The 27,897-nt window shown below is 41.3% G+C and overlaps 2 protein-coding genes across 2 annotated transcripts; both read left to right on the forward strand.

The window, feature by feature from the left end:
• The first annotated feature begins 5,971 nt into the window (after positions 1–5,971).
• Positions 5,972–9,129, forward strand: LOC122650011 (60S ribosomal protein L29-1-like). The gene is made up of 2 exons (XM_043843300.1): positions 5,972–5,976; positions 8,922–9,129. Exon 2 carries the CDS (start codon positions 8,935–8,937, stop codon positions 9,121–9,123), a length of 189 nt encoding a protein of 62 aa, XP_043699235.1. The 5' UTR covers positions 5,972–5,976; positions 8,922–8,934; the 3' UTR covers positions 9,124–9,129.
• A 2,599-nt stretch (positions 9,130–11,728) lies between these two features.
• Positions 11,729–13,269, forward strand: LOC122650552 (cytochrome P450 94C1-like). Its single transcript, XM_043843955.1, has one exon. It carries the CDS (start codon positions 11,743–11,745, stop codon positions 13,267–13,269), a length of 1,527 nt encoding a protein of 508 aa, XP_043699890.1. The 5' UTR covers positions 11,729–11,742.
• The last annotated feature ends 14,628 nt before the right edge of the window (positions 13,270–27,897 follow it).

Here is a 27,897-nt window from a genome sequence, read left to right on the forward strand (position 1 = left end):
AAGTTCAAGCTCGAACTCCGACTTTCGGTCCACTCGAGCCCTGCTATAACCTGGGTTTTTCTGCAAAAATCGATCCTCTATTGGTGTCTCTCCTAAGTTACATTACTGTACAAGATTTTGGGGTTTTATGCCACCCTTTAAGAGGGCTGCTCAAACTCGGTCTTGGCTCCTTTTGCCCACTACTGCTGCTACTTCTATTATTCTCGCGTGGGTATCAAACGTTTTCTCTATTCAGCCCTATTTTTCAGATTTTGGTTGATTACTTCTTCTAATTAAATCTTAGTCTGTTCTTCCTAAGTTTCCTAATAATGTTTAAATGAGTTTAAAAGGGAGGGTTGATCTGTTTAGCCTTTTTCAATATTTTCATATGTAGACTATCATAACCTATAAAGTATCAAGTAAAATTCCCCTTACCCAAAACAAAAAACAAGTAAGCTTCCCATTGATTGTTCACTATGTAAAACATGAAAAAGAAAAAGAAAGAGGAAAGTCGAATGGTGGGTATCAACGACCAACAATGAAACTTTTGCTAAGTTGAACTTAAACAAATGACATTATGAACTAATCAACCAATCAAATTGACATTGGTTTTTGGAAACAAATAGAACATAAGATGAATCTAGCTCTTAGAACTCAATGAAATAAAATACAAGCAAATAGAGACTAATTAATATATGAAGCCACATAATAGGGATAAAATCAAATAGAGAACCAAACTAATTGGACGAGTTATATGAAATCCCTCTATAACCAAAGAAGGGGAATAGTTTCATTCATGATGGTTAATCAATGGGAACCCTTCCTTGCTTGACAAAATGACAGTATATATGAGAGAGTGTTAATTAGTTGTGGATGAAGAAGATGGGATCCTAAACATCCAAATAGATCACAAGGATCGGTGATGTGACTCTTTTACAAGTTGCAATGTAATATAAAGGATTCATAGTGACACTTGGAAAGGGGAAAATCGATCAACTAAAACTCAGATTAAAGAACATCGCAAAATTTATAAACCCAATAGGAGATCAGTGTACACTATTAATTTCAGAACCAACAGAACATACAATAGCATGTAGAATTGTGGTTTTAGGTCTTAAAAGTGTAATCCTACTCAAGTAGGACTCGATCAACTACTCGTAGAAACATTATTTGAAAAGAGAATCGGAAGAGTGCAATATCCATAGAAGGTGTGGAGGTTACCTTTGTTTAACCCGTTAAGTTTTCTTCCAAGCGGTCTCGCTGCGCCTCGCCTACCTTGGATTACCTACTGAATTTTTGAGAAGCGGTAGCTATGCTTCCCTGCCGCGGTGCTGCCTTAGTGCCTCAATTCTTACTTTCCTTCATTGCCGCGGTTTTCAGTTCTTCTTCCTTGCCGCTGCTGCCTGGTGCATCGTCCTTGTCTACCTTGGCTTTAGCATACCTCTCCTTTCCATCCTAAAGCTTCACGTCATGCTCGTTCTAAATGAGGGATGACCCATCACTATCATTGAAGTTTGATCAATACTAGAGTCACCCTCCTCAATATCCTCAACCAGTAACACACTTTGTCTTCCATAAGCACCCACATTTTTTTATTCTAGGGAATTGCCTTAGGATTTCACTTTGTACATGGAAAAGGAATACATGTATGTAGAATATAATATTAGATATACACATTAGCTCATATAAATTTTGAGAGCATCTTCTCTCTTCATATCTCTTATTTGCTTGCTTCTAAAATTTGAAGTGCATACTCTACCTTTCAATAATTTATACTTTGTAATATAACATTAAGAACCATTAACTATCAATCTATCATAACATCGGCATCGATACCCTTCCACTGCTTAGCTATTAGCAGAGAACTCCTTATCACAATCCGATCAGGTTGCATAACACCCACCAATAGGAGCATCCAATGTCAATAAATGTGTTGTAGGACAACACTCTAGGAACAACAAGATGAGTGTATAACATTCTACACCAAACTTAATTGCTACACGAAAAAGATGAGTACTCTGCAAAATATCACTCAATAATAATGAAGTTTAATGTCACATTCCAAGAAGAATGCTAGAAAATATCAAACTAAAACCTTGCCAAATATGTCTTTAATTTTATGGTCTAACTTATCACAAGGAATGTTCGAACATAAATCGTATCGATAAAAATGACCACCCATTATAGGATCGGAAAGCACCGTTTCAATGTGGATCACTGCATTATATGGCATGCTTAATTTTCAAGACAAATAAACTCCTTAACCCCTCTAGTATCTACTCAAGTCTTTCACTTCTTTACCTTTCTTACAAAGCTCTCAACATTGAAAGAACCTAGCCTACAATAATAGGGATTGACCTTTGAGAGTCCATCACTTGTTGGTTGTGGTTTTCTCAACTCATCCAAAATCGTAAAACATTTTTCTTCATTCGAAAGCCATAGAAGAAACATGATATGCTATTTCTCTACCTCAAAACAAAACCACGACATACGGGGAATACTGATATGCTATTTCTCTACCTCAAAAGGAACCACGACATACAAGGAATACGGTGAAAGGGATCGATATACGAATGATAAATATTCCAGGGTTGAAAGCTTTGTGCCAATATTGGCGTTTGTGTTTAAACCTTTTGGGAGGACTAAGGATGTCTGAGTTTCCTTTAGTTGAATTTGATTAGCATGTGAAACATTGCGATATTTGCTTGGGCCTGTTGTGCTCATTGAATGCGGGATAAGAAGAGTTGGTGGCTCAAGATGCCTAAGCATTTGAAGAAGGTTCCTGCATTTGTCTAGCTTAAAGAAGAATCTCTCTTAAAGTATCTAAAAATCTTTCTATTGCGGACATTTTCTAATACATGTCTCCTATTTGATAGGACTTTGCTACTAATAAGGTCGAAAGAAATATTGCAGTATTATTTTGTATATCTTTTTTACTTTGTAGAGTCCTACGGTGTTGCATTTCAAGCAATTCCCACAAAATATTTGCCATTGGAATAAGTGGAGCCTAAGACATGTAACAAATTCTAGAGAAGACACGGACTAAAACGAAATATCTAGGGGTGGAATGCAACATTATTATTATATTCAAAGAGTGGCTAAAAATGAATTCAAGGACATGCATAGTACACTATAATAGAGATTTTGATTTAAACAAATTCCACAACATGGAAAAGATTTCCAAGAATTGACTTATTAACTAATATTTTTATGAACTCCCCAATGTACAAGTTGAATGACCAATTCCAAAACCCAAGCACTGTTCATGGATTATAAAAATTACCCTCCTAGATTAAATCTCAAGGGTTAAACTATTAAGAATAAACTAATATTTTAGCTCTTACAAGAGGTTTTCCAAAGTAAGATGCAGCATCTCACCTTAATGGTTCATCTTCTTCCTTTCTTTTCTCTCTTTCTTCTTTTCCTTTCTTTTCTTTTCTTTCCAATACCAGTGGTTGAGATCCCAAACATGCACACAACCACACTCACAACTTACTAGGACATGGCAACCACACACATACACACAAGAACACACATGCACACACATGCAAACATAAACACAAGTAATAGGATCGCCTCCTCTTCTCCTTATTATTTTCATTCTTTCTCTTCTTTTCTCTTCTTTTCTCTTCTTTTCTCTTCTTTCTTACTTTTCTTTTGGTTAGTAGTCGTGGTGAGGCCACTTGAACCTCAACCAAGCACCCAAACACCACAAACACACACACTCACACACTCATACATACAGCCTAATGGGCAGCCACATAAACACCCAAAGACACACACACTCTCGCAACCACTTGGGCAGCAACACACATGCACTGGACTTACACAACCCACACACGCATATCGGTCTCTCTCTCGTGTGCTGGCCAAGCTCCTCACCCCACGATCTAGGAATTTAACCAGGGCTGATTATAGCCCTTTGATTCAAGCATATTACCATGAGGTTTTATAGTCGAGGTTTCCAAAAGAATACGACAGCTGTGGCAAAGGTAGATGGACCACAAGAAAGGCCATCTTACTTCGGAATGACCAGAATTCGGTCTCGGTTCAATCATTTACAGAGGTTCATTATGGAAATAAAATGGAAAAAAGAAAAGAGAGCATGAATCATATTGCTCATATCAATCAGAAAATATTGGTCAAAATGAACTCGAATTGCATGAGAAATGAAGACTTGAGATTATACATTCAACAAAAGTAACTATGAATCAACAAGTCGAATTCCTTCAACAGAATAGTCATTCGATGGTCTCGCGGCATTTGCCATGCCAGGACCAAATTCAGTTCCATTGTCCACAAAAATTCAATTAGATGAGAAGAAAATGGAGAACTAGGTAAAAACACATGAATCGTCTCCCATAGCTAATACCCTAAACATGAATTTCCAAAATTTTCTCCAATGAATCTCATAATCAAATAGGACGAAGGCCCAAGAATTTAATCAACTAAAATGTAATTTGAGGAAGAATCTTACTTCAGGAATGAAGAAAATCAAGGGAAAATAGGTTGGATGTTCACTAAAAGATAATTCGCGACCAAACACTCGTGAATCTGGAAGCTCCAAGGGCATCCCGCAGTGAATCTCTATTGAATCAACGACTTAAGCATTTCGCAGTCGGTTCCCAGATCTGGTTTGAATCGAGCAAAACCTCGATCATTCCAATCAAAAAACCTTGAAGAAGAAAGCCTCAAACTCCTTTTCTTTCTACTCTCTCACGTTCTCTATCCTTTTCTTTCTCTCTCACTCACGTTCTCTCTCCATTTCCTCTTTCTCTCTTCTTTTCTCTCCCACCTGCTCGATTTACCTTCTTTCCCACTTTATATTTGCCCTAAATCTCACTCCCACCTACTGTATTTGTCGGGAGCAGTGAGAGACGAGATCACACAAGGCAAGGTCGGTCGCCGTAGGCAAAGAGGAGATCGCAGCGAGAGAAGTCTGGAATAGTGAGAGAGTTGTGCTTCTCCGCCGCTTGATAGAGGAAAAAGAGCGCTGCTCGGAGTTTGAAAAGATTTTTAGAAAACTTTGAGAGAGAGATGTAGAGAGCGGGGAAACAAAAAGGTTTTAGAGAAAGAGACGCGAGCGGGGAAGTGAAAACAGTTTTGGGTTTGGAAATCTATTATTTTATACGGCGTTTGTTTAAAAACGCCGTTGTATTACAACATACAACGACATTTCTTTGAAAATGCCGTTAATAAGAATATTAAATCACCCTTAAACGGTGAGCTACGGTGGCACTTGTTAAAGAAAACGCCGCGGAAACTAATTTGTTTAACGGCAATTGTACACAAACGCCGCTATATACTCATATATGACGACGTTTGCATCTGTACGCCGTTAGACCTTTATATATCACGGCATTTTTAAGAAAATGTCGATATATCTTCATATATGACGACATTTGTAAAAAATGCCGCAATAGCTCAACCCAAAGTGCCGCCGTTGCACCAATTTCTTGTAGTGAAAGAAAAGCACTCCTCAAAGGCCTGGCATTTAGGTGAGCTCACTAAATTGAGATGGCTCATAGAACCTCATGTTGTAGCCTGAGCATTTGAGCCCAGCTGCATAGACCTAGGTAGCTGCTAAATTCTCAAGTCATAGACTCAGCATTCAAACTAAGGTAAGTACCCAATGGTCAGACATCATCAACCAAGGTGACATAACCAATGGTCAAGCTGCCAAAGCCAAGTAGGAGAAGAGGGGAGAACTCTATACACCCTTTGGCTCCATTTGGACCCGAAGGAGTAGGGGACATATGATATGCATAAAACCGACCAGCCTATAGGTGGTTCACATGTGGCCAAGCTAGAGCGGCTGGGATATAGCTGCAATCATGATACCTAGTACCTTGACGTCTTCATAGCATAAAGAGAAGACTCTCCATTGCCACCACTATCCATCCTATATATAGGAGGGCACTGTACTAGGTAAAGGGTTCATTTAATCATTATTTACCAATCATTCTCATTCATTCACCATAACTACTCCCTCAGTTCGTAGCTCATACTATTGTTGCTTGGAGTTCTGACTCAAGCATCGGAGAGTCTTCTTTGGAGGCCGCTCCAACCTTCTTTGTTGCTCGGGTCTTTGGTCTTTGGTCTTTGGGTGTGCAGGTCTCCCCCCACCCCCAGTGTGACAGTTCAAATTCTAGCGGCAATAGTCGCATATTAGTTGTTTAGGACCTTGGATAAATTTTAATATATGTTTGATCATTTCAAGCTAATACCTTAAGGTTGGATCTTAGTTGTACTTCAAGTGCTTTTTCCCCTAAATGGTATTGAAAAATTCTTAGTCCAATATAAGAATAAATAAAACCAAGACTTTGATGCAGTAAGAGCTTACTCATCATTTTTCAAACACATATCTTGTTAAGATGATGCTCAAAGTTATAGAAGAATATTCCCACATCAATTATTTAGGACCTTGAATGTATCTTAATATATCCTTGGATCATTTCCACTTAATATTAATACCTCAGGTTTTGGATTAGACCCCAGTTGTATTTCATGGGCTTTACCTCCAAATGGTATTGAAAAGTTCTTATCCCAATATAAGAATAACAGAAAATGCCGGCCATGCGGTCAGACTAACCAACCATACGTTTATCTATCTCTCCACCCTTATAAAATGACATATTTACCCAATTCATCCCACGCTCCCCATTGGTTCTTGCCGCTAGCTTGCGAAAAGTAAATGGAGTGCGCGACCCTCCACCTAAGAATAAATAAAACAAAAAACCTCAAAACAGTAAAAGTCTACTGATCATTTTTTTGAACAAGTGTTGTGTTGAGATGTTGGAAGTTTTTCTTAATATGTATCTTATTAATATGCTGGAACAATTGTTCTGTCTTGAGATGTTGTCACATTTTTGGGACACGTATCTATTGAGATGCTAGGACTTGTATGTCCCACATACATTACTTAAGACCTTTAATGTGTATTTGCCGACTTTTTCATTCATTTATTTATAACTTAGAACTTATTTTAAAAGACAAATAACAAGATCAACATATATAAAAAAAAAAGGATAAATTACACGTCACCCCTGATTTTCAAACGAAACTCAAATCACCTCCTGGTTTTTGAAAATACTCAAATCACCCCCTGTATTAGACCTCAATATTTTAAATTAGTCTCTACCATTAGTTTTATGTTGTTAAGTGATGATGTCAGTCAGTTAAATAAATTTAAATTTCTAAACTACCCTTGACCAATGTTGATTTATGATTTTACCCTTGTAACTAAAAACCCCAAATTCATCCTCTTCCTCACACCTACAACTCAATCTCAAGCAGAAGTTCACCAGAGAGAAGAAAAAGGAGACGAGCTTTAACTTTTGAGATCCAGATGAGGTTCTTGGGGAGGGATGAGGTCCATACCATAATGTTCTTTCTGATTCAGACCTTTCGATGCACTCATGATTTCAATCAATCCCTTGAATCTGAAGCAAAATGCATCGGATTCCGATGAAGCTTTGATCGTGAGTTGGCTTTTCAAATGGAGAAAATCCCCCGGATCCGTTAGAAGGTGGAGGTCTTCAATCTCTGCGAAGAGCTTCCAGATTCGTTCCAGTAACCAGCAATCTTTCACTGCTTTACCAAAAATTTTGGCCATCAAATCTATCAACAATCCATGCGTTGACCGGAGAGAAGAAAAAGGGATTCAAATCTCTGGTTCTTTGTTTCTGGTTTTTAGGGTTTGGGTAGACAACAATGGTGGACCAGAAGAAATGGAGCTGGGAGATACCTGGATTCGAGTCTTTGGTTCTCTGTTTCTAGTTTTTAGGGTCTAGTTGTTCTTGCGAGCTCCTCATCCCTCTTTTTGATTTTTTTTCGTTTTCTTCTTTTGCTCTAGCTGGAGATACTCTCAAAATTTCGCTTGCCTTAACAGTACTGAAGGCATGAGTCATAACGAGGTAAACGAACATGGAAATGGAGGGAAATACTTCCATTAATTCATCTGTGAATTTAATTTAGGGAAATTTACACATACCACCCCTGAGGTTTGACGAAAGGATATTTTCACCCCCCAATTTGGAAAATTCTGCGTACCCCCCTGAGGTTTGCAAATGGTAACAAATAAACCCATTCCGTTAGTTTATGACTAACACTGTTAAAATCAAAAGGTAAAGTGACAAAAATGCCCCTTCAAGGAAAAAAAAAAAAAACCTACAACTCATCTTCCCCAAATCGATTGGGGAAGATGAGTTACAGGTATCCCCATCGATTGCTCCATCCACAGCTTCTAATGGAACACTTCAAGCCTGGCAAGGAGCTTGAAACACTTAAGTTGAAAGGATCTGAATCAGAGCACAAAAATAATGACGAAGTGAAGACTAATGGGGATTTGGATTTGTCGAACCGGTGGAGAACCAGTAGGGAGGTTGAGGCACCAGTTTCTATTTCTGAAAATATTGACGCAGAGGCTCTTCTCCTTCTCGCCACCTCTGAATCGAAATCACCATCTCTTTCTTCAAATTCTTCAATTCCAAGGTGATAATCTACTTCAAATCCTGCACATAAATTCAAATTCCAAATTCACGCTCTGTTCTTCTTTTAAAATGCTTGATCCGTTTAACTATTTTATTTCCTCTCTCATAGCTGCTTCCACTGCTGCTTCCACTATTATCCATCCTTTCACAATTACAGTATTAATGGAAACGATGACCCGTCTCCGAGCGATTCGAAGTCGTGTTCTTCATCTCTCACAAGTGAAGGCTGTTCTAAGGAAACTCGACCATGTCCGCTGAGAGTTCTTGTAGTTGCAGCTCGTTGCAATGAGATGAGGCTCAAGGCCGGTGATCAGGTCTACTCAATTCTTTTCTTCTCTTTTTGTTCCAACTGTTAGGTTCCATTTGATGAGATTTGTCTATAATACTTTGTAGCTCAAGATCTGCTATTGAATTTGAAACCCTAACTCGCAACTCAAATAATTCCAGAAGAGATCTCAGAGAAATGGCAAAGTCGAAGAACCACACTACGCATAACCAGTCAAACAAGGCTCACAAGAATGGAATTAAGAAGCCCAAGAGGCACAGACACACATCCACCAAAGGAATGGATCCCAAGTTCTTGAGGAACCAGAGGTATGCTAGGAAGCACCACAACAAGACCGGTGGATCCGGGACCGAGGAGGAAGAGTAAACAATGGAACACTACAACAAGACCGTTGGATCCGAGACTGAGGAGAAACAAAAGAAAAACCCTTATGGTTTTGAAACCTACAACTCATCTTCCCCAATTCGATTGGGGAAGATGAGTTGCAGGTTTTTTTTTTTCCCTTTGTAAGGGTAATTTTGTCCATTCACCTTTCTTTTTTTTTGTTGTTCTTCTTAGAAGGGCAATTTCATCAATTCAAGACTAATTTTTAACAGTGTTAATCATGAACTGACGGAATGGGCTTATTTGTTACCGTTTGCAAACCTCAGGGGGGTACGTAGAATTTTCCAAAACTGGGGGATGAAAATATCCTTTCGTCAAACATCAATGGTGGTATGTGTAAATTTCCCTTTAATTTATACCCTGCAAATACTTTCCTCATCGAGAAGGCAAAGAGCCCAAGAAAAAAGGGTGGAGGGGGGACAAGAACATAGATGATAAGAATCTTTTTTTTCATTTTCTTCTTTCGTTTCCAATACTTAGGGTTTGATTTCCTTTTCTTGTTTCGTTTCCAATTCTCTTAGTCTTAGGTTTAGTTTTGCAGGAAAGGAGTGGGGTATTTTAGGTTGAAGATGAAGGAAGGGTAGTATTGTAAATTTAATTCTAATATTTTAGTACAAGGGTAAAATAGTCCTTTCACATCAATAACTAACAGCAGATTGACACCATTACTGTAGAGGGGGACATTTGACTATTTTCAAAAACCAGGGGTGATTTGAGTTTCGTTTGAAAACTAGGGGTGACTTGGAACTTACCCCCAAAAAAAAAAAAAAAAAAATAAAGATGAGGACAAGTTCCAACAACACCAAAATGAGTTATATGAATCCATCAATAACTGCATCGAATGGAATTTCCACCGAATGGAATTTTGAATCCAATAAGTGGTGGTGCCTTAAGGCCAAGAATGGTAACCTCACCACAAAATTTGCTGCAAATGAATTAACCTCACCTTCTACTAATGATTCTGCTAATTTTATTGCTTGGTGGAAATTCTTTTGGAAAATTCAGATTCACCCAAAATTTAAGTTCTTCGTCTGGCGTTTGCTAAAAGCAGGAATTCCTACCAAGGCCACTCTATCGAAATGGATCCAGATTGAAGCTTCCTGTGCTCTGTGTGGGAATGGTGTTGAATCTTCATGCACCTTTTCTTATCTTGTGATTGGGTTAAACACATTTGGGCAGCAGGACCATTGGGGTTGAGAACTGATTTCTTGGATTTTGACAATTTGAAACTTTTCTGTTTGTTTTTTTTTATCTTCAGCTGAAATCTGATAAACAAGTAGTTTTATGATTTTTTAGTGTTTTTATTATTACATGTTATTACATTTGGACAGCTAGGAACAAAGTTGTCATTGGCTCGAAGAAACCCGATCCAATGTGGATCATCTTTGATCAAAACTTACTCCCCCCCCCCCTCCTTTTCTTCCCAGGATATAATACAACAACATTCAGTGGTTTCCCTCAACATTTCTTCCTTTAACTTACCTTTGCTCAATTTCCCTGTTTTAATCTGTGCAGGATACCATATATCTAGATTAAGTGTTGCAGGGTGGTCCAATATCTTTTTGACAGATGGCAGAATTAAGTTTTTTGTTGCAGGAAACATCCGAACCACTGAAGATCTAGTTCCAGACCTTTTAGCGATCCGAAAAGGAATCAACCATGCTGCTAGCATTGGGTTGAAGATTAAAGAAATATGATGTGCCAACAAATGGATCATTGATGTTCTTCCATCTCCAACCAAATGCCCATGGCCTTGGATACTTTTCAAAGACCTACCATATATATCGGATCTATCTCAGGATGTATATTATAGGAACCCTGGAGACTCTTTTTGTCTAACTATTACTATGAATATGGCTAAGAATGCCTATCACATGAACTCTGTATTTTTCTAGTTTATTTAATATATTTGTTTTATGTTTTCTCATTAAAAAAAAAAAAAAAATGAGTTATATGATTAAGAGGTTGTCTGGCCAAAGCGACTAACTCCTATTTTAATTGTTGGTGATGTACTTAGAACCCCATAATTTTAATTAAGAAGTAATTGTTTGATTAAAATCTTTATTTTAAGAATACTTAATTCAATGTTTACCAAAAAAAAAAAAAAAAAAAAATACTTAATTCAATCATGTTCCCCCACCAGAGTATGGTGCGTCATTGTTCAAGTTTATTTTATCTTTGTATTCACAGATAAAGAATAAAAATACCAACAATTAGAGCACGTGGGTAAAATGGATAATTAAAAAAGAATGATGACGTCATGGCATCTAATAATCAAATAACTGACTTTTTCTTTTTTGGTAAAGAAATAACTGAGTTTTGTTTTTTCAGAGCACGCGTTATCCGTGTTTTTTCATATTTTCCTTCTTTGCTTATCCTATCTTTTTCCCTTAATTTCTAATGGACTAAACGCCAAAGGAGAGATGTGGGGAGGAGAAAAAACCAAGAAAGGGAAGAAGTGAAATAAAGAACTTCAGGCATGGATAGAAAAGGAAATGGAAAACCTAATTTCTAGAATATAAAGTGACCAGGCTTCCTTCCATCCCCTCATTGCCTCTTTCTCAAACGATCCTCTCCAATTCTTTTCTGATTCTTTCATCCATGGAGTCCGAAGCTTCCATGTGTTTACAACTCCTACAAACGTGCTTCTGCATTATATTTTTCTCCTTTACCTTCTGCTTCTCTCTTGTCTCTCTCTCGTTGTTCCTACTTAGACTGAAGCCTTGGTGTAGCTGCGACGTTTGCCACAGTTATCTAACGTCGAGCTGGTCGATCGAATTCGATAATCTCTGTGACTGGTACACCCACCTACTGAAAAAATCGCCGAGTCAGACGATCCATATCCATGTACTCGCTAACACAATCACGGCAAACCCGGATAACGTGGAGTACATACTTAAAACTAGGTTCGAAAATTACCCGAAAGGGAAACCCTTCTCCACCATTCTCGGTGATCTGTTGGGTCAGGGCATCTTCAATGTCGACGGCGAGCATTGGAAGTTTCAGAGGAAAATGGCGAGTCTTGAACTCGGTAGTCTCTCCATACGATCTTACGCTTCGGAGATAATTTCGAACGAGATCCAACATCGTCTCTTACCACTACTCTCATCGATGGCATCGGGTGAGAAGGATGGACGGTTAGATCTGCAAGACGTGTTTCGCCGATTTGCCTTCGATAGCATTTGTAAATTCTCCTTTGGGTTAGACCCTGGGTGTTTGGAATTATCGTTACCCATGTCGGAGTTCGCTGTGGCCTTCGATTTGGCATCTAAATTGTCGGCGGAGAGAGCGTTGTTGCCGTCACCGTTGATCTGGAAGACGAAGCGGTTGTTGAATTTGGGGACGGAGAAGCAGCTCAAAGAGGCTATTAGATTGGTAAACCTGCTGGCAGAGGAGGTGATTCGGAAAAGGAGGAAGATGGGTTTCGAGAACCACCGTGACCTGCTGTCTCGGTTCATGGGTTCTGTCAACGATGATATATACCTAAGGGACATCGTTATAAGCTTCCTTTTAGCCGGTCGAGACACGGTGGCATCAGCATTGACCAGTTTCTTCTGGTTGCTAGCGAAGCACCCGCAGGTGGAGGAAATGATACTGCACGAGTCGGACCGGATCATGGGGGAGGAGAAGGAGGAAGAACTGGCGAGCTTCGAACAGATAAGGGATATGCATTACCTACAGGCGGCTGTGTACGAGAGCATGAGGCTTTATCCGCCCGTACAGTTCGATTCAAAGTACTCACGGGATGATGACGTCTTACCGGACGGCACGGTGGTGAGGAAGGGGACAAGGGTGACTTACCACCCTTACGCCATGGGGAGGATGGAACAAGTGTGGGGCCCTGACTGTCTTGAATTTATACCGGAGAGGTGGCTCAAGAACGGTGTGTTCTCACCGGAGAGTCCATTCAAGTATCCGGTTTTCCAAGCTGGGCTTAGGGTGTGTTTAGGAAAAGAAATGGCACTGATGGAGGTGAAGAGTGTAGCCCTAGCCCTGGTCCGACGGTTTCAAATCAAAGTGGAAAAGCCGAGTTTGTCCCCAAGGTTCGCTCCGGGACTCACCGCTACGGTGAGCGGAGGGCTACCCGTTCTGGTTCGAGAGAGAGGAGAGTGGACAGGCGCAACTTAGCAGAATCTGCAGAACATATTAACCTGCATTCCCTCCATGTGGAGTGTGGAGTCTGGCGTGTGGGAGAAGTGGAACTCAATTGTGGACTGTAGAGAGGGAGTGGCGTGGATCGCGAAACGGTAACGTGCATGCAAATCGATTGCAGAAGACTATGCAGAGGCGGAGGAGCAGGTGGTGGTGGTACGTGTCTTGTACTGGGCAGCATGCTCGTTTCGTGTCAAATGAAAATAACGTAGAATTTCATGTCGTCGGGGTGTAAATATTTGATGTTATTACTACTTGAATGAAACAAAAAAGGATACTGGCAGTAGAATTATGGAAGGTAAAAACCCTATTTAATTGTGTGGCCCAACAGGAGTTCAAGGATGAAACATAGGAAGAGGTTTTTATCCTCTCAATTACACTGTCCGTGTTTGACGTCAAGTACATCTAATAGAGGGAGGTGGACCCTACGTAGACCCCACCTCGGGCAGGGGGTAGGATAGTCATTTCTGTCTTCTTTGTTAGATGTACTTGACGTCAAGTATGGGCAGTGTAGTGATCTTCTATAGCACTTTTTGTTAGTCAAATAGGGATCTTTATCCTCTCAATTACACTGCCCGTATTTGACGTCAAATACATCTAACAGAGGAGGCAAAAATGACTATCCTACCCCCATGCCCGAACACATTGCCCTAGGTGGGGTCCACCTCCCTCTATTAGATGTACTTGACATCAAGTACGGGCAGTAATTGAGAGGATAAAAATTCGTCAAATAGCAATAAATGGGATCTCCATGGTTTCTTTGGGAAACCAATAAGAAGTATCATCTTGGGTTTATAAGAATTGGAAAGTCTGGGTTGCCCTAGGGTACCCTATTTAAATTTTAGGGTTTTTCATGGTCGTCCATAGGGGCCCCACGGACCCTATTTAAAGCTAGGGTTGCCCATGGGAATCTTGGAGTAACCCAATCCTTTCCTTTTTTCTCCCATAAAATTATGGAATCCCTAAGAGAGAAAAAAATTCATCTCTTTTCCATCCAATGGAAAGATGGATCAATCCCCTATCCGAATGCGCAGTGGAAAGAGATCGATTCGAGTTTTTTTCACATCCCATGAATAATCATATAATTAAAACAAGAGAAATTAACAATAACTTATTAACCTGATGAGCCTCAAGTGTTGCTCTTCCAATAGACAATGGTTCTTCCTCCAACAAGCACACCAGGTAAACAGATTGAACCTCCATTAATGGTGCAGCCAAGGTTCTCCAATTCAAAACTAGATCTTCTTTTCTTCAAATCTTCAAGAGCAATCCTGGGTTTCCAGAACCCTAACTCTCAAAATCGAGAGCAAGAAGAATGAGAGAGAGAGAGAGAGAGAGAGAGAAAATCATGGACGAGGGGGGGAGCACCCAAAATGCACAAGGCTGGAAATGTGGGTCTCCCCTCCACGTTTTTGGATATTGAAATAGACAGGGCTTCTAAAGTCCTGTTTGGAAAAAATTTCAATGAGAGTCTGTTTCTCTCTCCTCTTTGACTTGAACCTGTTTAAACCTGATGGGCTTCTAATTGGTAAAGAAGTAGAATCTAATAGGGAAAAGTTTAATTAATTATTTATTTTATATTTAATGAATAAATAAAAATAGCACATTATCCAATAAATTAAATAAACAATTAATTAATTAGCAAATTCCATTTATACCCTCACATAATAATCAATTATTATATACCAACCTATCAGTAATCAACATCATCATTATGGAATCTAGGGCATGTACACATGTACTGCCAAACCCCATTCCATAGAACATGTCCATACGAGAGAATCTGTGTACGTGTTCGGATCCCGCAAAACATGATTAAATATTTTAAATAAAAACTATATATAATCTATCATTTTATGTAAAATAGGTTTTGCAAAATCTATTTCTAAAATGACATTGGATCCAGATTCTGATCCGACCATCCATAGACAATCTCTATCTTGATGTTCTCCAATCGGGCAGTGGTGACCATGTTGAGTAACTCTCACACTCACGAAATGTTCACACATTCCCAGAACACTGGCTTTGACTCTCTTGAATCTTAGTCATTGATGATCCAAAGAATGCAGTCATATTTCGCAGTGACAAGGTACTCTCAGGTACAGGGTCTCGATGATGCATGTCTATCCTATCCTACATCTGGCAATAATACATGAGGGATTTGACAAAGTAGATTCTTCGCCAATACACATCATAATGTGCACTCGCATTCGTACTCCGACATCAACATGTCTAGGCATACCCAATGTGATGACCATATAATAAGGATGCCCAGCCCATACCCTAGTCGTGACTACCATTTTTAGTAAAACTTATGGACACATAATGCTCAAAAAGTTTATATCGCATGTGATAATATTAAACCAAAATGTATAAAAGGTTCAATAATAGTAAACCAGACCGAACCGAGTTTAATGGACACATAAATCCAACACTTTTAGCAAAAATGCGTTTAAAATTCATTTCAAACTCTGTTTTTGTTTTTTTAACGTTTCAAACACGTTTTTTCAGGAAAAATTTCTGCTGCTACAAGCTAGGTGTAAGTACCGTGGTCCTCGGGACGAGGGTTCCTCAGCCCTTATATATGGTGACATGGGTTTGATATATATATATATATATATATATATATATATATATATATATATGTATATGGATATGGATAATATTGTCAATGTATAATATTGATAAATAGGGGATTGGGATCATGCATTAAACTATGCTAATATAATGTGAAGTCTCCACCTAGGGTTAGGGCCTAGGACCCATTAAGTGTAGCCCTATCTGTTGTGAATGGAATCGGGCTACATGACTCTATATGGTCTGACCAGAGGTTCGGGTAAGGGGTCAGGTTACGAGCGTGGGAAGGTGTTAGGCACCCACCTTGCCCGGCCGAAGCCGGTCTCTCTGTATTAGATGCTACATAAAGACGAATGTTCTCTCTCTTTTATTACGGGGATGAGGGATATTATGAACTACATTCAGATGCTATGAATCAAACTAAAAACATAATAAACTACATTACATATATGAAAAATACGGACTAAAATGATGGAATACGAAAGGACTACATCGTATCAACAGGAATGCAGTTATTATACCTGTATGGTTGTATTCCCCTGGCTCAGGGGAGATAGACGAATGGACTGACACTGATTCCTTTCTGGGCAGAGTAACGACTCTTTCAAGTGATTTGGAGAGAAGTAAACAGACAGAATAATGTCTGTAATAAAAGAATTTTGATTGTTAGCGGCATACTGACGGGATAACAATGCCTAGGAGCAAAAGCGCTCTATACTCAGAGGGATAATCGAAGAATCTATCCGCAACCAAGAAAACTTCACTCACTCACACTCTTATGAGAGAAGGAGGAGAAATGAGGGTGAAAAGGGAGAAAAAGAGGGTAGGAATTACTTGGGGAGGGTCTCTCCACCCAAAAATTCCTTTTCAAAATGTGGGAGAGGACCCTCCTATTTATAGGGAGGGACCCCCTCTCTCTCCTAGCCAGATAAGTCCTCCACAGCGCCGTGGGGGACTTTTCCACGGTGCCGTGGGAGACGTCAGCAAGCTGATGTCACACCCCCTCATGGCACCGTGGAAATTCGGTACACATCCCCACGGTGCCGTGGGAAGGCGCCCACGGCGTCGTGGGATGGAGTCCACGGCGCCGTGGGGACGCAGTGCCATTTTTCCTTGTTTTTGGGCCTAAAATGGGCCATTTTGTGCTCAGCATGGTTCTTCATCTTATGGGTCAGGTATCTTGGGTCAAGAAAGAGGGAGAGTGCGTCATCCATCGTCCATGTCCCATTGTCATCATCGTCAATTAGGGGGTGACAAAAATCAGTGTCTACAGTTTGTCCCTCTTTGGCCGAGGCCTGTGCTAACAGTCGAAGGGTAAAGACAAAAGTCCGACTAGTTTTGTCACCAAAAGCATGTACTGCTGACGTTTTGCTCAAAGGCGACAGAGTTGCTAAAAATAGATGGTTAATCACGATGAAATCTTTCGATAATCCTCAAAAGAAAAACTCCGAAGAAACCAAATCTCTATCTTGTGAGCATTACTCAGTCAAATTTTGAGGGTGATAAGGCACCGTTTGACCAAAGATCTTGATAAGGCACCACTAGGCCCATAAGATTGAATATGAGGGACTCCACTTGGGATAGACTTTTGAGGGTGATAAGGCACCACTCAACCGAAGATCTAGATAAGGCACTACTAGGCCCAAAGATCAAATTTGAGGGTGATAAGGCACCACTCGATCGAAAGTCAAACTTTGATTGAAACATCAAGTTTGGAGGGTGCCTTATGGCACCACTCGATCGAAAGTCAAATTTTGATTGAAACATCAAGTTTGGAGGGTGATAAGGCACCACTAGATCGAAAGTCAAACTTGGATGGTTATAAGGTGCCACTCGACCGAAACCATCAAGTTTGGAGGGTGATAAGGCACCACTTGACCGAAAGTCAAACTTGGATGGTTATAAGGTGCCACTTGTCCGAAACCATCAAGTTTGGAGGGTGATAAGGCACCACTCGACCGAAAGTCAAACTTGGATGGTTATAAGGTGCCACTCGACCGAAACCATCAAGTTTGGAGGGTGATAAGGCACCACTCGACCGAAGCATTCAGTTTTGAGGGATTACACTGGGGATTTTTTTTTTTATATATTATTATTATTATTATTATTATATATATTTTATATATTTTTTTATTTTTTTTTTCTGTTTCTTTTCTTTTTTCCTTTTCTTCTTTATTTTCTTTCTTTTATTTTTTTCTTCTTTATTTTCTTCTTCTTCATTTTTTTTTTCTTTTCCTTCTTTATGTTCTTCTTTTTTCTTTTCTCTTCTTCTTGTTTTTTTTTTATTTATCTTCTTTCTTCTTTATTTCCTTCTTTTCTCCTCTTCTTTTTTTTTTTTTTCTTTTTTGTCCACGGCGCCGTGTGAGGGTCCGCACGCCCCAGCATACACGATTCCTTGCCAGACTTCACGGCTCCGTGGGGAAACCTCCACAGTGCCGTGGGCCGCTGACCCATGGGACCGTGGAGATTTCCACAGCGCCGTGGGCGCGATGGAGAATTCTTATAAATAGAAGGTTCCTCCCTCATTTCTTCACTTTCATTTTTGTTGCGAAGCTCTGCTGTTTTTGATTTTTGACTTCACTCTTTTTTATTCACTCTCATCATGTCTTTCCGCCGACGAGGACGCCAGTCTCACAGGGAGCCACTGCTTGGCACTACTGCTCGCAACGCACGAGCTACATGGTACCCTTCAGGGGCAACTTTAGGTGACACTGCCCGCCATGGTTGCCGCTCCATATGAGGCCAGGTCAGTAGTCTTACTCTTTCCCTTTCAATTTATGCATTTTATTTATATTATTAACTTCATACCTCACTGCATAGATTTGAGGTAACGTCCCTAGATACTGCCCCAAGCACTTAATGACACGCAAATCAAAGCGAGGCCATCAGACACTACCGTAAGTGTCTTTTGGTATGTAAATCTAGGTAATATCTCTAGATACCATCCTAGGCACCTAGTGACACACAAATCAAAGCGAGGCCATCAGACACCATCCTAAGTGTCTTTTGGCACACAAATCTAGGTAACGCCTCTAGATACCATCCTAGGCACCTAGTGACACACAAATCAAAGCGAAGCCATCAGACACCCCCCTAAGTGTCTTTTGGCATGCAAATCTAGGTAATGCCTCTAGATACCATCCTAGGCACCTTAGTGGCACGTAAATTAGAGCGAGGCCATCAGACACTACCCTAAGTGTCTTTTGGCACATAAATCTAGGTAATGCCTCTAGATACCACCCTAGGTACCTAGTGGCACGTAAATCAGAGCGATGCCATCAGACACTACTCTAAGTGTCTTTTGGCATGCAAATCGAGGTAACGCCTCTAGATACCATCCTAGGCACCTAGCGACACACAAATCAAAGCGATGGCATCAAACACTACTCTAAGTGTCTTTTGGCACGTAAATCGAGGTAATGCCTCTAGGTACCATCCTAGGCACCTAGTGACACACAAATCAAAACGATGCCATCAAACACTACCCTAAGTATCTTTTGGCATGCAAATCAAGGTAATGCCCCCTTTTTTGCAGTCTCTCTGTTTTTTTTTACTATTTATTTAATTGTTGTTCCAACTATTTTGGCTAACCATTTACCTTATTTTTCTTTGCAGGGCAGCCCCCTACCTTCGCCTAAGAAGTATTATGGGCTGGAGGCTGTTTCAAAGTGGTACCGCACACTCTGCCAGGTGGTACAGTCACGGGTGTTTTGGATCGGGTTGGGACACATCGCCTCATCCCTAGCCCGCGAGTTGGTTAGCCCGACTGCGAGGGCTTTGATAGAGAGGTGGTGGCCGAGCACCCATACATTTCACCTTCCCTTTGGTGAGGCGACGGTCACCCCCCTAGATTTCTACATGATCACGGGATTACTCTTTGGTGGGTACCCGTGACACTGACTCCGAAGGAGAGGATTATAGCCTCGACGGAGCCATCAGAGTGCGTGGAGTATTACAGGCAGTAGTTGGGGATCGCCGTTATAGGGAGAGAGATCCCCACGTCGGTCCTAAGGGGTACCTGGGACGAGAGGGTCGTTACAGACCAGTCGCCGTCCGACCTTCAGGATCAGCAGGCTCGATGCTTCCTCCTCTTCTTACTGGCAGAGGTGATCTTCAGTGATATGACAGGTGCGGTGACAGCCGATGCCACATATGTTCACTTTTTTGAGCACTTTGACGTGGCCGCGGGCTACGATTGGGGCGGTTTGGCGTACGCCTACTTCCTAGATATGTTGGACTATCTGGTTATGGGGTCGTCGAACTTGATCAGATGCTGCTACGTCCTATGAGTAAGTTTTCCCAACTTTGCCTTTCTCTCTCTTTTTTTCCTATTTCTATCTTATTTTTATTTATTTGAGCTCATTTACGACTATCTATTGTAGACGTGGAGCTATAAGATCCTTCGATTCTGGGTCCCCACCTTCAGACCTGGGGATGATCCCAGGACCACCTTTCCTCGGACTACGCAATGGCATAAGTCCCATTTGCTCAAGAGTGGTCGCGATAAGGACCTTGGGTCCATTCGTGGCCTCTTGAACAAGCTGCAGCCTACTGAGGTAAATCTAAACTGATTGTTTATCTTATTTTCTCTTTTCTCCTTTTTTTTTGCATTAATCTTGACTTTTACTTGACAGGCTTCTCTCCGCCCTTACTTGGGGGAGATGATTTTAGAGCCGGACCTGTTTGCTAGGGCCTTAGCTCTCTCCACCCTCAGGGTCCTCTTTGAGGGCCCATGGGGGTTTGCCTTTTACTGGGGAGAGCGAGTGTCCCTGCAGTGGTCTGAGGCTCGCTTGGTGCCCTACCCTCCTCCTGCTCGAGTCCATCAGCCAGCCTTGATGGATCGGGATGAGATCGAGCATTGGAGAGTTGGTGAGCCCGCGACTGGGCTGGTGCTAGCTGAGACGGACTATACCGACTTCCTTCTCCGAGAGACAGTCTGCGTCCCCCTCACCCGCGAGGGGCCTCAGGTGAGATTTTCTCCATTTTTCCCTCTTTTCCTTAGATTGTTAAACTAGGCTTTATCTTGATTTGTTTCTTTTCTTGACAGTTTCTAGGTCGCCCAAGGATTCCAGGGGTCTATGGTGGTGGGAGCTCTTCTCGTGCCTCCCGAGTAGGGGAGGTGGAGTCAGGTGTTGGGCCTTCTGGAGAGGTTCCAGCCCTGTGGATTGGTAGTCTAGATGACCACATTCCAGGGTATTGTTCATGGTTTATTCGCCACCATGAGCCTGGGATGGTTGAGGTCATCTTACCACCTCCTCGGGCTGCAGACATGGACCCAGGCCTCCCTCTTCCTTATGATGGGGTAAGCACATCCAACTTTCCTAACTTCATCCATTATTTTTCAAATTCTTGACATCTTGGATGATTATCATGTTTAGGTGGATGCGAGCCGATACGCCGACATGAGGCGTATGATAGCGAGTATGGATGAGATGATCATCTCGCGTGTGGACGCGGGCCATAGGATGGTAATGCTTCGTCTCTTTCCACCCCTCTCTTTTTTTATTTCATTTTATTTCCATTTTTTTTATTCATGCTTATCTTTTGATTTTCCTCTCTCTTCTTTGTTTTAGAGGGTTGAGCTTGACCATTGCAGGAGAGAGATTGAGAGGTTGAGGCTTGCAAATGGGCAGCTGTAGCTCAACCTCACACGGGTTGAGGTCGAGAGAGATGCCCCGATGGCATCCTAGAGCGGAGAGGGGGAAGGCTTGGATGTTGATGATTACTCCCCCAAGTCGTGACCCCTCCTCTTCTTTTTGTTGTTTTGTTCTTTCTCTTCATCTCTTTTTTTTTTTGGAAATATTGTTACAACTACGTACATTTACTCTCCTTCCTTTTTCTTTTGTTAATATATTTTTTTGTATGGATACTGGTGCAATTTTTATGTACACTTTTCTTCTCTTTTTTTTGTACACATAAACGAATTGTTTATGAATTCATTGGATATTTTCTTCTTTGGAATGCACACAAGACTCCATCCCTTTCTTTAGAAGCACAAGTTCCATTGATAAATGATTTCATTACATGAGAAAGGACAGAGAATTTGAGAAAGGACAGACGAACAAGTTAAAATAGGAACATCAGATTGATATCACTTATTTACAACATTTTTAGGATAACAGAATCACCACTTCTTGTGTCAACATCTCTGGAGTTCTGAAATTCTCCAACTTAGGCTGTTCCTACCTCGGAGATACTAAGGAAGGGATATAAAAACTGGTGTGAGTTAGACCTATGAATCTCACATAATTGTACCCTGATGTTTTTGGTTTTTCTATCTCGGCCTTCATCCAAGGGCAGTTCCATTGGATTTCTTGGACATCTCTCTCCTCCAAATATTTCTTCCAGTCTTGGACCTTGTGGAATTCTGACTTTTCCCTTTTTATTTGATAATGTATAGGTCGGAGGTGAGGACACGGAATTGGTGTTACCAATTTTAGTTTTTTCCATCAACCACATTTGGAACACCGCCGGAGATCCATGAAGGAAATCTGTTTCGTATTTCTGAGACTGACTCATGGTATCAAACCCTTTAAATGTCTCTGCCAAAATGGTAGGAGCGATGTCGCATCCTTCTTCAATCTGTTTAACCACTTCTGTAATCATTGGAGACATGCCTTTTCCCGAAGATGCTAACAAGTACCTCCCAATCATACAGAATAAGTACGCCCACTTTCTGCGTCGGATCTGTCTTTCTTCTTCGAATCTATTGTTGTTGAAGATCTTCTCAACTTTCAACACATCCACCTGGTTATAATTGAGAACTTGCTTTAAATCCTTCTTATTCATGGCAAAGAAATCTTCCAAATTTTTGAAAAGCTCATAGTTGGGAGGAACAACTTTCCTCGAGGGGGTGACATCATGCAAGCCCAGAATTCTTCAATGGTCGGAGCCAGCCAGACTTTTTTGAAGCAAAATGCATGCAATTGGGGGTTCCAGCACTTCGACACTTCCCTTAGCAAGTCATGATGGAGCTTGAAGCAACCGATTCTTCCCAATACTGTTAGATGGTGATCCTCTAGAAGTGTAGGCTCATCCACATTCATCCAGAGAGTCCACTAGCGCAACTGTTCGTCAAGTCCTTCTTTCTTTGGTCCCCTCATACTACTTGCATCAAGGATTGGGTTAGGATTTTACGGCATAGAATGAATAAATCCTTCGTTAATAACCAGCTCTAGATGACTCTACTCTTAAGCTAGGTCAAGGAATAGAAGGCCAAATGGCGAGATTTACCCATATGTGCAAGGGACGCCGGCTGACGGAATTTATGGGAGGAAACCAACACAATGCCCTCTCTTTTTTTTTTTTTTTATGAGACCGTACCCCGATACATCGAGTTGCCTACGTATCCTTTGAGGGGAATCAGGTCGAAAGTAGTTCAAATTGCTTCACATATCTCAAACAAAATACTTCTTTAGCTGGTCCATATTGACCAATCCCCGAAGATCTTCTCTGTTAAGATCAGAGAGTTGGACCGCCTGTCCTGGCAATATGGTCTTGACTTTGTAGGGTCCACTCCAATTGGGTAGGAACTTTCCTCTTGGGTCGTGGATTGGAACTCGCTGCTCTCTAAGGACCAAATCTCCCTCTTCAATGCTTTGAGTGCGGACACCCTTATTGAATGCCCTGGCCATTCTTTGCTGATATTTCTTAAGATTGTCCATGGCCTTCATCCTTTTCTCATCCAGGAGATTGAGCTCTTCATATCTGGCCCTTACCCATTCCCCTTCTGGCAATTGACTATCGAGTAAGACTCGAAGAGAAGGGATTTGAATTTCTATTGGCAATACAGCTTCCGTCCCGTATACCAGAGAATATGGGGTAGCTCCGATAGAGGTTCGGATAGACGTCCGATATGCCCATAAAGCCAGTGGAAGCTTCTCTGCCCAGTCATTGTGTGTATCTGCCATCTTTTGCAAATGACCTTCATATTTTTGTTGGCTACTTCCATTGCTCCATTAGTCTGTGGCCGGTAAGTAGTAGACTTATGCCTCTTAATGCCAAATTGGTTACAGAGTTCTTCCACTTTTCCCCTGAAATGCAAGCATTAATCTGAAATCAACTGCTGCAGCACACCGTATCTGCAGATGAGATTCTCTTTTATGAATTTTGCCACCGTGACGAAAGTTAAAACTGCATAAGATTGAGCCTCCACCCATTTTGTGAAATAGTCGATAGCGACTAACATGAATTGATGTCCATTTGAAGCTTTTGGAGTTATTTTATCAACTACATCAATTCACCAGGTAGAAAATGGCCAAGGAGCATTTAATGAGTGCAACTCTGTCGAAAGAATATGAATGATGTTGGCAAATATCTGGCATTTATGACATCGCCTCACGAAGGCAGCACACTCAGCTTCCATAGTGACCCAATAGTATCCCATCCTGAGAATTTTCTTGGCCAGCATCCTTGCATTCATGTGTGGTCCACATATTCCTTGATGGATTTCTTCCATAATGATTTGAGCTTGATCCTCGTCTACATATAATAGTTGGATACCATCATAAGACCTCTTATACAACAAGTTTCCTTGGAGTATGAATTGAGTAGCATATTTTCGTAAATGCCTCTTCTCTTTTTTTGAAAACTCTTCAGGGTACCTCCTTTCCTTGATGTAGTCGACCATTGGAGCATACCAAGGCCTTTCATCCTCGGTGAGTGCATTGACTGGCTCTCTATATGTTGGGCGGGTCCTCCTTTTTATTAGGAAAGGTTGGATCTTGTCCCGAGTATCACATTCTACCATGGATGCCAAAGTGGCTAAAGCATCGGCAAACTGGTTGCTATCCCTGGGTAGATACTCAAAAGAAACTTCCTTGAAGCATTGAGTCAGTTGTTCCAGATAAACTTGGTAGGGCTTCAGCTTCTTGTCCTTAGTCTTCCACTTTCCTTGTGTTTGACAGATCACAATGGAGGAATCTCTGTAAACTTTAATTTTGCCAACCCCTATAGACAGAGCCATTTCTAACCCAATAACACAAGCTTCATACTCTGCTATGTTATTGGTACAACTAAATTCTAATCTAAAGGCCATCGGCAAGTAAAAATCCTCTGGGGTTATCAATAATACCCCTGCGCCAAATCCTTTTTGATTGGCAGCTCCATCAAAGTACAATTGCCACTCTCTAGTAGGTTCGGCTTCTATGGAGTGCAAATCTTCATCTAGGAAGAGGTCCTCTGTTGCTCGGGAATCATCCTCTGAGGGAAATGCTGCTAGATGGTCAGAGATTGCCCACCCTTTCACAGACTTTTGACTGACATAACTTATGTCAAATTCTGATAATAACAACAACCACCTAGCCATTCTCCCTATCAATGCTGGTTTCTCGAAGAGGTACTTAATTGGATCCATTCGAGAGATCAACCTGATGGGATGTGACACCATGTAGTGCCTCAGATGCTTAGTTACCCAAACCAGAGATGTGCATGTCTTCTCTACTGGAGCATATCGAGTTTCATACTCGAGGAATTTCCTGCTTACATAGTAGATTGTGTGCTCTTCTCCATCCGCCTTGCCAACTTGGGCCATCATTGATCCGACCGCTGTTTCTCCTACTGACAAATATAGGAGCAAAGGTTCACCGAACACTGGAGGGACAAGTATAGGAGGAGAAAGTAGATACTCTTTGATTTTCATAAAGGCATCTTGGCATTTCTCATTCCATTCTTTCAGCTCTTTCTTCCGTAGGAGTTTGAAGATAGGTTCACAAGTGGATGTCAACCAGGATATGAATCTGCTGATGTACTAGATGTGGCCCAAAAACCCTCGTACCTCTTTTTCTGTCCGTGGTGGTGGCATTTTCGTGATGGCTTTTATTTTGTCAGGGTCCACTTCTATCCCTCTTTCGCTGACAAGAAACCCCAATAATTTCCTGCTTTGGCCCCAAACACACACTTCTGAGGGTTCAGCCTTAGCTTGTATTCTTTGATTCTTTCAAAAAACTTTTTGAGAGCTACAAAATGGCCTTGTCGATCAACAGATTTGACTATCATATCATCGACATATACCTCTACTTCTTTGTGTATCATGTTGTGCAGGATAGCCGTGGCCGCTCTTTGATATGTTGCCCCAGCATTTTTCAACCCAAAGGGCATTACTTTGTAACAAAATGTGCCCCAGGGTATGGTGAAGGCAGTTTTCTCTTTGTCCTTCGGGCACATACTAATTTGGTTATATCCTGAGAAACCATCCATGAAGGATAGTAGAGCATGGCCTGCAGTGTTGTCTACCAAAATGTCAATGTGGGGTAACGAAAAATCATCCTTTGGGCTGACCCTGTTTAGATCACAGAAATCCACACACATTCTGACCTTCCCGTCTTTCTTAGGGACTGGGACAGTATTGGATAACCATTGAGGGTACTGGGTTATTTGGAGAAATCCTGCATTCCATTGTTTGATGACTTCTTCCCTGATCTTCTCACTCCATTTTGGCCGCATCCTTCTTAACTTCTGCTTGACTAGGCGAGCCTCCGGATATGTTGGTAGTTCATGTTACACAATCTTTGGATCGATGCTGGGCATATCCTTGTAGTACCAGGCGAAGACTTTCTCAAATTCCTTGAGGAGAGAGATCATTTGGGATGTTTCATCATTGTTGAGAGAAGCACCAATTTTGATCATTCGAGGGGATTGATCGGTCCCTATATTTACGGGGTGGGTGTCCTCTCGGATGGGTTGAGCTCTTCTTTGCTCCAATTGTTCTAATAGATTACAATGTTCTAGGACATTATCATCATCAGAAGAATAGGAAGAAGAAGAAGAAACATACTCGGAATCAGCAATTTCATTCATGATAAGTGGAAGAGTACAGATAGACCCAATGGACTGGACATTTCCACAGGACTCAGCGATTGACTTGGACAGGATTATGCTAGAGCTGGTTACAACTTCAGACTCATCAATATGGAAATCTTCCATCATTCTTGCCCAATTCACTATGGATCCTTGGAGAGGTTGTATAAGAAGATGTGGTGCTGGTCCTTCTTCCTCTTCTTCAATGATCACCGCCACTTCGAATAGCTTGCCGATCCCTTGATCCCCTGTGACTTCCTTCTTGTTGGCTTGATCCAATTTCATGGCTATCCAGTCCACATCATCTCTGAAGAATATTTCGAGCCCTGGCAGACGTTTGCCCTGCTCTTGATCGAACCATGGTTTTTGATTTCCACAGTAAGGGAAGTCTTCTCCCTCTTTCATGAAGTACCCATTTAGAGTCTTGAAGTATGGCACACCATTTACCGCACTATTCTTCTATCCTGCGGCTTTCTTCCTTGGGTCCTTCAGGTTAAACCCTAATCCACATCGGTTGGCATTGGCTGGTATCTCTGGGAATGCTGGTATCCCCTGTTGGTTCTTTCCCAATCCCAGTCCAAGAAAATATTTCATCTTTTTCATGATCTTTACAGAGGCCTTGCTCCACATTGTCGGGAATTTCCTTAGACTCTGATCTTCTTCACTTGTAGAGGTAGTACAAATGTGGCCGATTTCAAACCCACCCAGCTGCACCTTCTACGAGAATGAACCACCTACTTCAATATTGGCCAAAGTGTGCACCATTTCTAGGTCTCCAAAGATGGTAATCACTTTCTGGTCATATATGAACTTCAGCTTTTGATGAAGACTTGATGCTAGGGCTCCTGTTGAATGCAGCCATGGTCTTCCAAGCAACATATTGAAGGATGCTTGAATGTCGATGACTTGGAAGTCTATGGTAAAGCAGGTTGGTCCAATCTTGACACTGGTGGTAAGAATCCCAATTACCTCCCTCCAGGAATTGTCGTATGCCCTGATGGTCTGACTGGATGACTTCATCTTGTCTAGAGAAAAACCCATGCATCTGGCTGCTTTGAGGGGCATTACATTGAGGGCGGACCCATTGTCTATCAGAACTTGGGGGACCTGATTCTTGTTACATTCCACCGTAATGTAGAGTACCCGGTTGTGATTCTTTCCTCCCGAGGGTAAATCCTCTTATGAGAAAAAGAGTGACTGAATGGCATAAGTGGCCCCCACTATGTGAGA

This window comes from Telopea speciosissima, chromosome 2, assembly GCF_018873765.1.
Source record: "Telopea speciosissima isolate NSW1024214 ecotype Mountain lineage chromosome 2, Tspe_v1, whole genome shotgun sequence".
Lineage (NCBI taxonomy): Eukaryota > Viridiplantae > Streptophyta > Magnoliopsida > Proteales > Proteaceae > Telopea > Telopea speciosissima.